General features: G+C 33.5%; 1 protein-coding gene across 6 annotated transcripts; it reads right to left on the bottom strand.

The window, feature by feature from the left end:
• Positions 1-4,682: 4,682 nt before the first annotated feature.
• On the bottom strand, positions 4,683-11,356 carry LOC127132378 (uncharacterized). Of its 6 annotated transcripts, XR_007806695.1 has the most exons (13): positions 11,130-11,356; positions 10,875-10,994; positions 10,675-10,783; positions 9,664-9,915; positions 9,483-9,595; positions 9,218-9,282; positions 8,268-8,518; positions 8,043-8,199; positions 7,748-7,788; positions 7,491-7,665; positions 5,835-5,891; positions 5,568-5,639; positions 4,683-4,843 (listed from the first exon to the last, which is right to left on the bottom strand). XR_007806695.1 is itself a non-coding variant. In XM_051061323.1 (11 exons), exons 1-10 carry the CDS (start codon positions 11,232-11,234, stop codon positions 7,526-7,528), a joined length of 1,353 nt encoding a protein of 450 aa, XP_050917280.1. In that variant the 5' UTR covers positions 11,235-11,355; the 3' UTR covers positions 5,344-5,639; positions 7,491-7,525. The 6 variants fall into 6 exon arrangements, 1 of the variants encoding a protein (XP_050917280.1); XR_007806691.1 differs by lacking the exon at positions 5,835-5,891 and having other exon boundaries at positions 11,130-11,355; XR_007806692.1 differs by lacking the exon at positions 5,835-5,891 and having other exon boundaries at positions 4,711-4,839; positions 11,130-11,355.
• Between the last annotated feature and the right edge of the window lie 5,260 nt (positions 11,357-16,616).

Below are 16,616 nucleotides of genomic sequence, written 5' to 3'. Positions count from 1 at the left end.
TTATCGGTAAAAAGAAGATGGAGCAAATGAGCTACAGAGACAAGTAATAGTCATTTTTATACAAGAGGGCCTAAGCCCAAACAAAATAAAGACTACTATGTAACTATTATTTTATGAAATTACTTCTCCCACCCTTAATGTTAGAGAAGCACCCGATATAAATTCGAAAATTCCCTTCTAATTTCGGAAGTACATATCCGGAAGCACCTATTTTACACCAAAACACTTTCTAAGGGAGACACACCCCTATTTTACACCAAAAACTAGTCCTAAAGTGTATCTTCGGACAAACTCCTTTAATAATTTTGTTAATTTGACAACTCAGTAATAAATAAGGAAGTGTAATTATGCATTTGTCAAATGGTCATTTGAAAAAATATCACTTTGCATGTATTTTTAAACTCGGTGAATATTCTGAAAGTGCATTTCCAGAATTGTGAAGCAGGAAATTCAATAAAATATCACCTTACATGTTTGTTTCACTCGTGATCAAGACACCATTTCTTCTTCAAACCCTACCAAAACATCCTTCCACACTCAATCAACTTTTCTACTTCAAAACAACATTTCTCTATTTATTTCTCATCAAAAATAGAAAAAGAGTTTGAAATTTAAGGTAATGTACATGTATTTTCTTCCTCATTACTTACATTAATCTAGTTTTTTGTCTAAAAAAGAAAACATTGCGTCCGGAAATACATTTTTGGATTTTTGTTGCATGTTATCAAGAATTATATTTCAGGATTAGTTCAGAGTTGACTTTGATCAATTTCTAAATATTTTATGTGATGATTGACCTTAAATATGGTGCATCTTGATGTTGTCTCCAAACCTATTGTGTCTACGGATACTAAACCGGTTGATGTCAAGGTAGATGTTGGCAAACGATTTACAAATGAACAAGAGTTTTGTTGTTCATGATCATATGCTCTAATGGATATGTACGGAGGCTTCCAAATCGGGCTTTGGTGTTGTAATTAAAAGGTCAGGTAATGGTTCAAATGGAAGACATGCATTTGTGACATTATGATGAGAAAAAAGTGGCAAGAACACAAATCATATCCGAAAGTTGAAAATTGGTTCAAGAAAATGTAAGCGCCCTTTTAGGTTGCACAAATGCCTTATGGCAAATAATACATGAAAATTAAAGTGATTTGTGGTACACATAATCATGACATGTATATAGGTAAAAAGTGTGAGAGGATGAAGAAACTAAGATATATTTTGGAGTCATCTTGATTCCATAAATTTGTTCACATATTTTCCGTTATACTCGTTATTCAACATATAAGACCAATAAGTATGTCTTTCCACTATTGGAAATTGTTGGTGTTACTTCTAAGAAAAATACTTTTTTGGTTGAATTTGCATTTTGGGAAAGTGAAAAAGAGGAAAATATTACTTGAGCTTTAAAAGTGTGTCTAACTATGTTGAATGACTAAGAGAGCATGTCAACGGTCATTGTAACTGATCATGATATCGCACTGATGAATTCGATTGCAAAAGTGTTTCCTACATCATATGCATTGCTTTGTAGGTATACCATTGGTAGATACCAAACAAATAAAGGGTGAATATGGGAAAATGGTGAAATCTATTGTGATATTGGAAATCATAATGAATACCTGGATTGTTATAATAAATTCTTCTACGGAAGAGTTATATGTCGATTATGTTATACATTTCAAGAGGGTATGAGAAATATTTTGATTTCTTGAAATATGTTAAAAGAAAAATTATAGGTCAGGTGAATGAGAAGATTGTGTGTGCTTTGACCGATCAGGTTAGACACTTTGGAAATACAACAACTAACCGAGTTGAATCTGCTCAAGCTACATCAAAGAATTTGTGGGGAAATAGTAAAGGTGGTTTATGTAGAGACCGAGACTCTTTGAACCAAATGATCCAAAATCAGCACAATGAGATACAAACATCATTTGGTCGCAACATTACAATGTTAGAACACAAATTCATAAACAATAATCTCTATTCACAATTGATGGATAATATATCTCAAGCGAGATTGAATTTTATTTATCATGAGGCCAAACAAACTGAGAAAGTATGTTCATATATATCAAAGTGCTATGCACACTTACGTAGACATGTGGTATTCCATTTGCTTGTTTAATTTCAAAGAAGATGAAACTTAATAACTCAATATGAATGGATGAGGTTTACACCCTAAAAAGGCTTTGGTATGATGATGATGGTGTGATGAAGGACGGTAAATCGAATATATCTATCTTAACCAGATAAGAAGCATTTTTGAAAGTCGGTGACACACATGAAACTCCACATCAAAGAGAAACTGAGAAAGATTTCCTATCCATAAACTATAGATTTGAAACCACTGTCGCAACCAGTAAAAACAAAGGGTGCACATAAGAAGGTCAAGCCAACACTAAGTGACAATTCAACGATGCAGTCTCCTTTCTGTTTTGAACATGTTCAGACATTTTTTTTTTGGATTCTCCAACTTCAAAATTTTAAAAATGTATTTTCAAAGGTGCTCGCATCAGAAAACCATCTCTTTTACCATATTTACCAAAAATCAAATACATTGAAGAGATGTTGGTTTTTATGCACAAATACATTGAAGGAATTGTACAAGTTGAGGGTAACGCTAACTAGTGTTATCAAGTTGTTTCAACTTTGCTCGGTAAAGGATGGGAAAATCATACACTTTTCAACAAACAACTTATTAAAGAGTTAAATGCGCATAAATAATCATACACAATAATATACCAAAAAAAGAACATTTTGATGCAATTAATGGATTTCTTATTCCTTGTGTTAGCGGTTCGGCACCGAAGGGAAAATGGATGCACTTCTCTGAAACGGATCATCTTATTGCAAGTGTGTATAATATAATGTGTATTTATTTGACAAGATACTGCTTCTCAGAAACATCTTTCCACTTCAGAGTGTGTCACCTCAAAATCAAACCGACAGTATTATGTGTATTGGGTGGCTTTCAAAACTACTATATTTTGTTCAAGTTTACTTGAAACCGGGATGTCATATACCACAAACATCACCGGAGTGGACATCTCATTCAACAAAGGAAGTTAAAACTTGGTCAAATCTTTTTTCCATAAGATGGAAGAATCTACAAAGTTGAACCAGATTGAAAGAGAATCAAATAAGCACAAGTCAAAGGTAGAACCACACATAGATATAGATTTAGGTGAAACACGTGTTTTTATTCATTTTAATTTTTATCTAACAATGTATTTAGGCGGTGACACATGTTTTTTATGTAATGTTGGATTGATATTGACGGTGTAAATTGTATACAATTTCATACATTTTAATGTATATTTCAATTTTCTAATTTTTTATATACTTGTGTTTCATAACATGTTGTGACTTCTATAATAATTTCAATTGTGGGTGAATCCGGAAAATCATTTTAGAATGCACCCCATTTAAAAAAATATTAACCCGGGTTTATTCGGAAATATATTTTCTAACGCACCACACTCTTAAAAAAATGCTAATAGGGGTTTATTTGGAAATATATTTTTGTACCCACCCCGATTTCATTAAACAGGACCGTGTGTATCCTAAAGTACATCTCCAAAATGCCCTCAAAGACATGATTGGATTTCTAATGTCATATCGATCCAAAATTTGTATAAATATGGGCATTCCTCATCTTGTTAGCACAAACGCACACAAAATGTTCCAATATGCATATCTCACTTTTGTCTACTTCAAGGAAGAAACTCCCTCTTGAATTTAGGTTCACAAAGATCACTTGTCTTGTTGATCTAAAATTCATATAGATAATTTGTATCCAAGCAATCGAAGAGTTATCATTCACCCTCGATTGACAATGAATAGAATATGCAGTTCACTAAGTTTAAATTGAAGACGGATGAAGATTTAATTATTATGTGAAATACATTTCACCGTTACGAAACTAAATGTCTGGTCGAAATGGATGCGAAGATTACGAAATCGACTAAAAATATTCTAAAAATGTTAAAATATCATCAAACATCACTTGATGATGAAATGTAATATTAAATTTACATCAACGATTATTTATGTCATGTTACGTTTTTTATGTATGTTATAATAATTAGTGATATTAATTTAAGTTAACTTTCATTTTTTGAATATCAAACACAACTTTTAGAAATACATTTCCGATTTTTTTCCTGAAAACTTAATGCATTTTTTAATATATTTTCATATTTAAGAGGCATTTTAAAATTTTCATATTACATAACCCTTATGTATTATTTTTATATTGAGTTGAGTTTCTATATCAAGCCGTCTAGTCTAGGATCAAACAAAATAAAATATTAATAAGAGGCCAAAACTACAAATATAATAAATAAAAATTTAATTGATATAAATCAACAGGATGGGAATTTTTTTATTCTATCATTAATCACAAATGTTGATTTATTTAAAAGATTTGAATTTTATTTTATCCACTTGAAAAGTAATACAATCGGATAATTATGATGTATTGATAGTGTAAAAAATTTTACACCGACAATACATAACAATTAATCTCATTAATTAAACCCGAAATATCGTCACATCTAAGGGCAAGAGAAATTTTTTAAAAATAATAATAAATACACAATAAGTTAATTAAAAATATATTTATTAAAAAAATAAAGATAAAAAAATCAGAAATAAAAAGGATTTAGTAGATAAAAATTGACCAATAAATCATTTCAATCATAATTTAAATTTAGATTGTTCTTATTCGTACTTGAGCCCAATAACTTGATTTAGCTGCACTTACATTTTCCCTTGACAGGTGTTTACGCGTTCAAGTTCCGAAGCTTCCTTTCATTCCGGCATTTCCAGCTGCTAACTAACCAAAAATGATTAAACAAATCCTATTACTAACTTAGAGTATTTTTTTAGTCTTAATAACTCGAGAGAAATGTCCACTATCTACCAAACCCGAAATGACAATGTCAAAAACAACACTTTTATGTCATTTTTAAATCACCACACTTTGATTTATTCATTTATGATTGAACAGAGACTGGGTCAGCGGCTGAACAGCCTCAGCCCCGCTTTGAAACATCCTCCTAAATGCTAAAGAAAGAATACGCTATAATTTGCTTTCGGCTAATATATTCTCACTCAGTATTTGTTAAAATTAAAATCTACCAAATTGGTTATTCACTCATAACAGCAAAAAAAAATGATAAAAATGAATAAGTAGGATCTCGCAACATATGTCCCTACTATCAAATCTCGTTACACATCTGAACTTTTGAACTGACTTAAGGGAATAATAAAACATAATCTCCAATCGGTAAATATATAAATTTGGCAATTTCATCACAGAAATTAAGAAAAGACTAAGGAAAGGTTCTCATATATTCAAGAAAGACTTTTGGAAGAAAACATATATTCACATGTCAGGAATATTAAATTAGAATCCAGAAGAAACCAATGTCAAATCTAGGATTATCTGGAATTTGGTATAAACAGTTGAACGAGTCCCATGTAGTCGAACTCCCATAACTAATCTTGCAGGAAATCCTGATATTCAAATGTAAAATAATATACAAGTAGCTACCTACCTCCTTATCCTTCTGAATGGGTATAGTGGTCCAAGACAAGTTCTCTGCCCTCCACATTGTCAACCAAATTAGCTGGCAAAAGATGCACCAGAAAGATGTGAGATATGGCATTTATTATATTATATTGTTATTATTTTTGAACAACTAAAGAAAGGTCAATATTTTATTCCAGTTCCTATTTTTCATTTGTTCACTTTATTATTTTCTTCCACAAGCTATTTGAAATACCAGTGTCTTGTTGGAAGGTTGAATCAAATTAAGTATTACCTTTTTCTTAAACCCTTGAATATTTCTCCCAACGGTAAAACAAGGACAATTTTTTTCCTGTAAATAGATTTAATGATCAAATCTAAAACCATAAGTTAAAAAGATCCAATTTCGTATCCCTGTGATCTAAGGAAGCTGACAATGTAGATCTGTTCTGACTTAGAAATTAAATTGTTTCAATGTGATTCAAGTGAGTGCTAGGTTGTCGATAGCGCAGTATAGCGTAGCAGTAGAGGACCTCGGCGCTATGCTTTTGGCCTGCGAACCGCTAACCGCGATAGCTGTATAGTGCCGCAATAGTGGTTTTGTAGCAGTTTACAGACCGCTATTGTGGAGAAAGGGCAATATTATAATTTTTAATTTTTTTAAAGGCCAATATTGGTATTTTTGCCTTTTATTTCACTAATATAAAATATGATATTAGAAAGGGCAATATTATAATTTTTAATTTTTTTAAAGGCCAACATTGGTATTTTTGCCTTTTATTTCACTAATATAAAATATGATATTAAAGGGCAATATTAGTATTTTTGCCTCTTATAGAACGTTTCAATAGCAATGATTGAACTGATCCTATTCTCCTCAACAATATTGATGAATGTTATGAATGGTTGCAACAAAATGAGGATGAAAATGGAATATTGGAAGATGATTTGGTTTTGGGAGAAGACGGTTTGACTTGGGAAGTTGTTGGTAATGCCGGCTAATGAACCAACAAGAGTTACTAGACATAACTCTAGACTTGCTACATTAGTGTCTAATGGAGATGAGGAGTTGGAGGTGGAAGAAGAGTTTGAAGTTGAATCAAGTGATTGGCAAGATGATTTTAATGTGGTGGAACTTAGAAGTAAAGACGAGGTGGATGTGATTTAGTCATTTTGTTTACGTTTAGAATTCCGTTTAGTCATTTTGAACACATTTATAATTTGATTTTGATGAGAACTTATATTGTGGTGATGTTGAAATTTATGTAAGTTGTTGCAACTTCTATTTTTAAAGCATTATGTATGTTGTTAGAATTTATTGGAAATATTTATGTATTCATGTATTCATGTTAAGTATTTACTTTAGTTTTTAAACCTCGCCATAGCGATTGTCCCACTATCCGCTGTGCCGCTATAATATTTTGGGAGTCCGGCGTGTAGCACCCCTGTCTGAAATTAACAATCTAGAGTGAGTGTACTTCCTATTAATTTTTGTGGAGCGTGGATAAGGGAAGCTGCATATGATTCAGACATAAGGCAATAATATATTTGGTATGAGCATTGGTATGGATGCCCATGTAACTGCAAAAGGAAGAATGCTCTTCTAAATGGTAAACTTAAGGTGCTTTTGGATAAACATATGAATTAAGGATTATCCACTGAACAATTTTAAGGAGTTTAATCTGGGGTGACTATTGAAATAAGTTGAAAACAAATTAGATACATATCATAAGTTACTTATATAAGCATATCCAAAAACCAACGCAAGTGCTCATATTATGAGATTTGTCAAATAAGTTCTTAACAGGCTCTTCAAAATACTCCCCTAATTAAATAGTGTACAAGAAAATGAACTACTCAGTAACTTGAAATTCTAGATGATGGGTTGCCGACTGCAATCAGAATGCGGCAAGAAACAAAGCATTTAACAAGAATAAGCTAGAGCACTTACCAAGATAAAGAGCCATTACAGTAGAGTTCTTTGAATTATTGTTCATCATAGTATGGTGGTGTTGCCTGAATGTACTGCTCATCCTCATCGGCGTCGTCTTCGTCATCCTCTTCAGCATCTACCCAATTACTGGGATGATGCTGTGAAACCGCTTGACCATTGTTTGGCAACATATCTAGATAAGTGCATAAATTATATCAGTAACTGAAGGAACAATAAGAGCATCATGCAAGCTCATTAACCAGCCTGGGACTAACCTTGAGGCTCTTGTACATGATCATTTTCAGTTGGTTGGCAGCTAGATACCAGTCAAGGTAAAGTCAAGTAAAGACTTAATCAAACATCTATGTTAAACTTAGTCCGAACAAAATCTTTTAGCTAACTACTTGCAGGGACACAAAATAGGACACGGATGCCATATAACAAAGACACAAGTAAACAAAAAAATTTAAAAATTATTAAAAGACATAGCAGAACTACAATCCAACACTTTATGGGTACGTGATGCTGGAAATGATAACATATTGAGACAAAGAGTAACATCAAGGATACAAATTGGAATCCCTGGGATTATTTCCTGCGGCTAATTTTCCTCTTGAAATTTGCACTGTACTAATCTTTTGAATTTCTCTTTGTTCGTTATCATTCAAAGTTGTTCTTTCTTGGGCCTGCCTTTCTTCCATGGCACTAGTATTCTTAACTGCAGTTGCTGCAAAATGCAAATGCTGCTGAGAATTTAGATCCATGACAAATCATACAACTCAATACTGAAACTACCTGAAAGGTCTGACCAAATACGGGTGTGGTCAGACGGAAGCTCTGATGCATTCAATCTGCAGTTCTCTTGCTGCAATGGAGATTCATTTCTTTCTTCAGTTCGAGCATGTGTATTGTTAGGCACCACTGGAGGTTCTGATGCTGCGCCTTCATGAAGCTGAGATGTTAACATGGTTGCCAGTACAAGGGTAGCATCAAAATTCGAATGGGACCCATCTTCCAAACCAAATTTAGGTGCCATGAGAATTGGTCTGATTGCCAAGTGCAATGTCATTCAAGAATAAAGATCAATAACACATCATAACTATTAAAGACAACAACAAAACAACTAAACATTATTTCGGAACGTCATGGATAAATTGACGTTACAAAGTCTATTATGTATTGGTTCAAACATAGATAGGTAATCTTTATGTTTCTCTTCGTGATTTGGCTTATAGTTTTGTTTGCTTTACCATTGGGGCTATCCAAAGTTTCTCTCAAATGATTCTAATTCTATTTATATCTTTTCTTGTGTAACACCTCCTCAATTGTAGCATTATATCTGCTGCAAGTCTGCAACATTGCGTTTACTTATTTTCTTATTATCAATCAAAATTCAGCTCCGTACAACATTTCATGCATACTATTTGGATCTTATGGTTGACATCTTACTCTATCTCTTGTCATTTTAAAGTTTAAATAATGGAACCAACCAAGGTACTCACAACATGAGATTTGCGGTATTGTTTGTTCTCCAATTTTTAGCTCTATGTTTTACTTCTGCTTACGTATAGACCATGTACAGAGGTTTTCCTTCATATCCCTAACTTCCCATTTATATCTTCTCTCAACTTTGCAACTAAAAGTATATCAACTGCCAAATAAATATATATTCTGACACCATTTCTAGGATATGTTTGATATGCATGTAAGCAAGAATAAAGATATGGGCTCAAAGTTTATCTTACTCGCCAGTTTTCTCAAAATGTAAATGGATATCAATTTCACAGCCCTCGCAAAATGAAAGAAATGCCTGCAGTTTGGTGATAAAAACATCAGGTACATTCCTAAAAGGTTTAAATTAACATTAGAACGGGAGAAAGATAGAATAAGTAATAACAGACATTATGGAAAATGGCATGATAAAAATCGTAATATCATCTGACAGCAATCTCTGTCAAAATTGTTGAACTTAAATATCCCACTGTAATCAAAAGACTTGGCTAACTGTACCTTCAGTTCTTTTACACTGAAAGTCACATCTACAGGGTCCCCAGTATGAACATACTGCAAAAACTCCTCCTTAGGATCTATCCAGAGTTGGGTGTGTAGCAATGAATCATTGTCTGCCATAACAAAATTGTTGACATGAATATACTGCCAATAAATATACCAACAGAAGCATCTTTGTTACCTTTGGTTGGGTCAATGTAACTTCGAAGTTCAACGGCCTTTCCACCAATTTCATTAGCAGAATCAGGAGGTACAGAAGCAGGTTCGGTTGCAATGATAGTGATTTCTTGAAGAGATGACTGAAAATTAGCAAGTAACCTGTTCAGATCTCGAGGCCTCACGACAAAGTTGCTTGGAAATTTTTGCCTGTCAAGGGACAAGTGCTGAATGTCAGGTTCAACATTGCAAGTAATCCAATAGGTTTTTCTCATACCTGCAGTTAACAAATAAAATATCATTCTTAATTCACAATAGGGAATCACACACATATTTACAGTGCTGAGTTGTGAGATAATAGAAGCTTAGAGGATAGAGATGCCTAGCATAGTAGCATCATTTACATAGTAACCCGGCCCAAATAATACTAGATATTCTAGTTCATACATTGTTTCACATTCCCTCATCCCTGAGTTTATTTTAGAGTATGTTTGGATGGAGGGTAGGACTTACTTTTCTTTTTTAAATTACGGACACTATAAAATGTTTTTAAAAATGAATTAAGTGTGATGATTGAAGTATTGTATGATCATTTATCATGTTGTTCTTTCAATTTTCTTTAAAATATCAAATATATTTCAAAACAATTCAAAATCCAACTCTCAAATACACCCCTAAGAAAATATTGCTGCTGAATAGTTTTAAAACTTTCACATGCAACAGATTTAAAAATAGCCAAAACAAGTTACATCGAGTCGTCGACTTCAACTGATCCTTGAGCAGCTAACCAAAATACTGGATCTCACTATGACATCTAATACAATGCCAATCTAAAAACAAATGTGTTAACACCTGACAAACTTAGAAAAAACTGTCTTATTATCAGTATTTAAATTCTGTGTGTAGGTTGGATTCCAAAACTGCTACAGAGTAGAAAGGGTTACAAACTCAATTAAAAAAGAAACTACAAAATCAAGTTTGATACAAAAGACGAGTAGAGATTTCCATTTCCAATTAATTAAACTAATCAACTTACCGCTGTAGCAATCTAGAATCCACTCAACTTTCGGAGCATCCGGCTCCAGTAATTTCACTGTCAAATGATCAATATTTGCTATAGGTGTCCTAAGAACAGCACAAACAGCCTAATCAAAGTATATTAGTCAGAAAATTCTTCACATACAAAAACAATTCAAAATCGCGCAAAATGATAAACAAAAAAAAGACCATTATAACCTTCAGAAGCACGCTACATTGCACGGGAACACTGGAAACCGTGTATACGTCAAAGAAGCTGGGTTTGAAATGTATGGATTGATATGCAGAACGTGATGAATTGATAGTGTGGAAAAGAAGCTGCAAAAAATCAAAAGCAACAAAATAAGTGATTACTGCTAGGTTTTCACTGATGTAGAAAGTAATGAACATATGGTTCGAAAACCCTGATTCGAAGTAGAAAGTGAGAGTGTTGAAGATGTATGTTAGTGTTACCTGTGAAGAAGAAGCTTGAATTGAGAGTTCGTTTCCGATGCGTGCGAGGCACGTGATGCATCGTGCAAAGGTTTTGAGGGAGTTATCACTCAACGTCAACTCCATTTCTACGGTGTAGGATCTCGTTCTCTGAACTGACGCAGTGTGGCGGGAAGAAGAAGGGGGAAATTGTGATTACGTGTTAGGGTACCAAATTCGATATCTGCCGTTCTTTCGTTTTCTTTTTCCATTTTTTAAATTTTGTCTTGCTTTTGGTGTTGTTACTATTTACTCCCTGCATGCCAAATTTAATTTTAATATTTTTTTAAATAATATATTTGAATTATTATAATATATATTTAGTGTAACTTTTTTTTCTTCTTTTCCTTCAAAATTTACTACCTATTAACAAATTTATAATCCATGATAATTATAAAAGATATTTTTAATGTACTCTAATTTCCTTTCCTTTTCGTCATTATAAACAAATGTTAGAGAAAACGTCTCACTTCTCTCTAAAAAAAACTTATTTTCAAACAAAAAATTTAACAGATTTTTATTAGGCCAAATCATATATTTTAGTATTTTTCATATATGTTTTACCAAGATTCTAGCAAGTGTGAAGGAAATGAAGAAGGATATAGAACAGTCAAGAAGAAAAAATAAAGTTTTAATCGAGCTAAAGGAAAATGGAATTCTGAAAATGGGAAAGAAAAAAACTTGATGGATAGGAGAATCCTAACAAGTTTCTATTTCACTCAGTTTTCGGAGGATCACATGGCTAGGGAGATGTATTTTATATTTAGAGACTGTTGTGACATTTATGAGGTAGTTATCCCTCACAAACGTGACAAAGGAGGGAATAGTATGGTTTTGTCAGGTTCAGAGGTGTGAAGGATGTGAGATTGTTGGCGATCAAGCTGGACAACATTGTATGCATAAAACTCGTTATATTGATAGCTTAGTTGAACCCGTAGACGAAATTGAAGGTTTCTTACTCGAGAGATGCTGAAATCTTATATTACAAGCTATGGTCGATTTGGTTGATACAAATCCTCTTAAGGATCGTGTTATTCCCACCGAAGAGGAACTGCATTGTAGTATTGTGCATCCGCCGATAGCGGCTAATAATTTTGAACTAAAACCATCCTTGATTGGTATGGTGCAAGAAAACCAATTTTCCGGTTTACCTTCAGAAAATCTGAATCTTCATCTTTCTATTTTTGTTGATAATTGTGGTATCGTTAAGGCCAATGGTGTTGACCAAAATGTCATTTGTCTTTTTTATTTCCCTTTTATTTAAGAGACCGTGTGCGGGCTTGGCTTCAATCCTTGCCCGCCAATTCTATTACTTCATGGACCCAATTGAAAACGGTTTTTCTTACGATGTACTTTCCATCGAGCAAAACGATCCGAGTTAGGAATGAGATAAACAAGTTTAGGCAAGAAGATGGGGGAATACTTGTTTGACACGTGGGAGTTTTCATACCCCAATTTTGTCCCATTATAATTACATTGCATTTTCGCTTTTCATTTGCATTAACATGATTATTACATTTGGTCATGCCGTTTTCATCAGTCAAAATTATCCATCTACATCCAATAAATTCAGGGATTTGACCTTTTGGTCTTTCTTAACACATTCATCCTTCTCACATTGTCTCAATATGCTTTCATCTGCACCATCATTAGATTTCTTTTGAAGAAGGTCAAAGACAATGTTTGATTCTTTTACCTTTGACTTTATTTAGATATCATTTGCATTTTTATTTATCTTTTACTAATTTCTTTTGTTAATTTCCCATGCATTAATAGTTAAATTCTAGTTAAAAAATCTAAAATAAAGAGAATAGAATAAGATAGCATTTTTACAATTATATTGGTATTACTTTAGATAATTGTCAAAATTGCAAAAGATAAAAAAAAAAACATCTAGGGACATTTCTTTTTCTAGTAGATGTTATTCTTACATATTTTGCAAGAAAATAAATAGAATGAAAAAAGCATTATTAATAGAAGTATTTTTTACATGTTTACACTTTACACCAAAATAATAGTACAATAAATATATTAAATAAGTTTGTCTTGTTTACCTTAATGGTACATTTTTACATCAAATATTACAAATAATATAAAAATAAAAAGAAGAGATTAACAAGTTCTTGCAGCTAGCTTCACGTGTTCCCCCATATGCAACTTCGTATTAATCCCACCATGCCCTTGCTCCATCATTATCAACATCCTTCCATGCCCTACAAGATAAGATACCATGAGTATCATCCAACGTAACACCAAAACATATGTATCATCATACACAATACAAACCATATTATCATACATAATGAAAATAGAAGCCAATTCAGTGAAAAAAACTCATGACTGTTGTTTTACCTCGAAAAATGAGAACACAATTTAGCAAAGCACAATCACACGCTCGCGGGATGGACTGAACAGAGTTGTCACTGAACTTTATTTATTTCTAAAAAGGAAAGGGAAAATATAGATAAAACCCAAAAAAGAACTACAATGATATTAGTCGTCGCAATCAAATAAGGGTTTGAGAGTCAATTACACAAGGGGAATGTATTAGCTCCCCCCATGTCCGTTATACTCAACGGGAACCGTTTTGTTAGTTATTTACGTTAGTGTTAGCTTATAAATGTTAGATTTCTCGAGTTATTAATAGGGGAAGAAGTATATGACAAAATAAAAGAGAAAATGTTTTTAGATTTTTTATTAATGTGTCTGACAAGATTTACAAATCCTGCTCCTACGTATCTACGGGTGCAATAAAGAACTCGAGGCTTACGTAGTTTCTGGGAAGAAAATGTTTATTTGTTGGTCAATTTTAGCGAAAGCTATTTTGGATCAATCGACAAGTATTGTTGGCTACCCAAAACAAGTGGAGAAAGGAATGTTTGTATCACGACCGGATGGCAACGTTAGAAGCTTATTCATACGTTCAAGTGGATGAAACATTTTTTTTGCATCGTCTCAAGAAAAAGTACACTTCGTTTGGAAAAGGGTTTGAGGAACAATCGCACGATGGAGAGAAAAGAGTTTGATTGGTTGAATGTGTTTTGAATAATGGTGAGAACTCGGATGGGCGAGATATTAATATCAAATCTTAGCCTTTAGAGCTCGTGGTATCCATCATGTTCCATTTTCATCTTTATTGAAAAGTGTTTAATAAAAATAGAATGTTTTTTATTTTAATTGGGAAAATGACTTGACGTGGGATCAAACTTTTGATTAATGATTGCAAAAAGGTTTGACCAAAATGGTTTGAAAGTTGAAAATGATTTGAATGTGAAAAGTTTGAGAATTTGTGAATGGTAGAAATGAATTAAAATAAAAGGTTTGAAATGGTTGGTCTTTGAGAAAAAAATTGATGTTGGATCGATTTTTTTTTCTTTTTGAAAAAGAGTTGATTTTATTCTTGTGTTAGAAAGTACATAAATAAAGCAAACAAAAATAAAGCGATAAAGTTATTACACGTCATGGCAATGGGGGTACATTTATCGAATATGGATATGAAATAATGAAACAATTAAAGCAAAGCTCAATCAAACAAATGCAAGCAAGTGAATATACGTGCACAAAAAGAGTCTCATCGTAAGAAAGCCCAAGAGTAAGCCAAAATATGGAAGATAGCAACACACACATCATAGGTACAACACACATTCATCCTAATTGAGTTGAAAGAAGTGAAACAAAAATGAAACATACACAAATCAAGATCATGAACGAGGATATGAATCAACGTCACATAACACAAGGACATTCATAGAGGAACTGTGGCGGTCTCATGTCTAGAGATGGACACGGTTTAAGAGGAACCAAAGACATATGCAATCAGTAACAAACCTCTGACCCGAAAAACCTGGTACCACATGCATATTGATGAAGGAGTTGGTGACATTAGCATTTGAATTGTGATTATGTTTTGATGTGAATAATATACTTGTGTGTCATGCGGTGAACTGGACTTTATTTGGATTTGTAATCGCAATGTCGCGGTTAGCAAGAGTCGCCACCGACTTTTCTTTTATCCCTTAAGGAAAGGTGGAAAAGAACAGGAAAGACCTTAATTTTAAATTCTTAGGTTCGGGAGGTACTTTATACAAAGGGAAGGTATTAGCACCCTTTGTATCCATGGTTATCCATGGGCTCTTAATTGCTCAATCATTTATGTTTTCTAGGTTTGAAAAAGTGGTTGAGAAATGTGTGAAAAATGTTTTGAAAATGAGAATTTAACTTTGTAATGATTCTTGCATGAATGTATACAAAGTGGTTATCTCGTTTGGTTTTTTGAAAGTAGTTTAGAAAAATATAACTCGGCAATGATCCTAGTACGGATGTATGCTAAGTGGTGATTTTCCAAAAGGAAGTTTGAAAGGTGTGAGGTGCGAAAAGTATTTTTTTAGGTTATGAATGAGCAATTAAGGGTATGCCTGTCCGAGGCCTTTCCGGTCATTTCCTATCCTTATGAGGGTAAAACTGTCCTTACTATTGAGAAGTAAGTAGTTTTATCCTTGGGATGTAGAAGGGTCATCGTAGGGTCATCGGCTGGTCATTGAAGGCAACAGTTGTGAGGATACCTTAGCATTCGAAGGGACTATCATCATTTAACCGTAGGCTACACCGAAGGGTCATCGAGGGACAAAATCGTAATTTCGAAGGCAACATCCGAGGGACTATGATTTATTTTATGATGATTTAATCGAAGGGCCATTGCTAAGTGTATCCCCACGTTCGCGGGACATGACCGTATTACGTAATCGTGGGGTAATAAAGAGAGGTCCGATATCATTTATTTAAAGTCCATGTTTTAAGTTCATTAGGTAATTATGGTGATACCGCATTAAATCGATACATTAAAATCAACACATTAAGGATCACTACATTAAAATTAATTAGGCAATCAATATGAATCTTCACATTAAAGTGAAATAATTTAGAATCCCTCTCCATGAAGGCTTCCCATGCGTAAAGCGGAGTACCTAGCCGGCTATTTCTTCGGAAGTATGCTGGCCTTTACACCATGAACACACGGATTAAAGCATAAAATACTATTGGAAATTGCACCATAAGATAAATATAACAGCCAGGAATTTAGGCCAAATAATGCAGAATCATCATTAGGTAAACATGAAATAGGCAGCAAAAAGCAAAGCAGCCCCTGGCCCGGTCGCCTCTGTTTCGCCTAGCGAAGGCTCAGCGAAGGCTCGCTGCGGGCTCGCCTAGCGATGAGCTAGCGAGCGGCCACGGGTTTGAAATTTGAGAACATTATGACCTAAACCTGCAGCATGGCTTATGGCATCCAACATATAATTATATGGTTCAGTTTCACAATAGGCAAACACATTTAAATTCTCATTCAAGACTTCAAAATGTTTATGAATTCAATTATAATCCACAAATTAAGAACATGAAGTGGTACCATATGCCAAGTGAAAATACAAAACGATATCACATGCAAATTAAGATACTAAAGTGGTACCACAT

The sequence above is a fragment of the Lathyrus oleraceus genome, chromosome 3 (assembly GCF_024323335.1).
Source record: "Lathyrus oleraceus cultivar Zhongwan6 chromosome 3, CAAS_Psat_ZW6_1.0, whole genome shotgun sequence".
NCBI classification, from domain to species: domain Eukaryota; kingdom Viridiplantae; phylum Streptophyta; class Magnoliopsida; order Fabales; family Fabaceae; genus Lathyrus; species Lathyrus oleraceus.
Note: the sequence above shows the minus strand (reverse complement) of the source record. Positions and strands in the feature narration are given on the sequence as shown.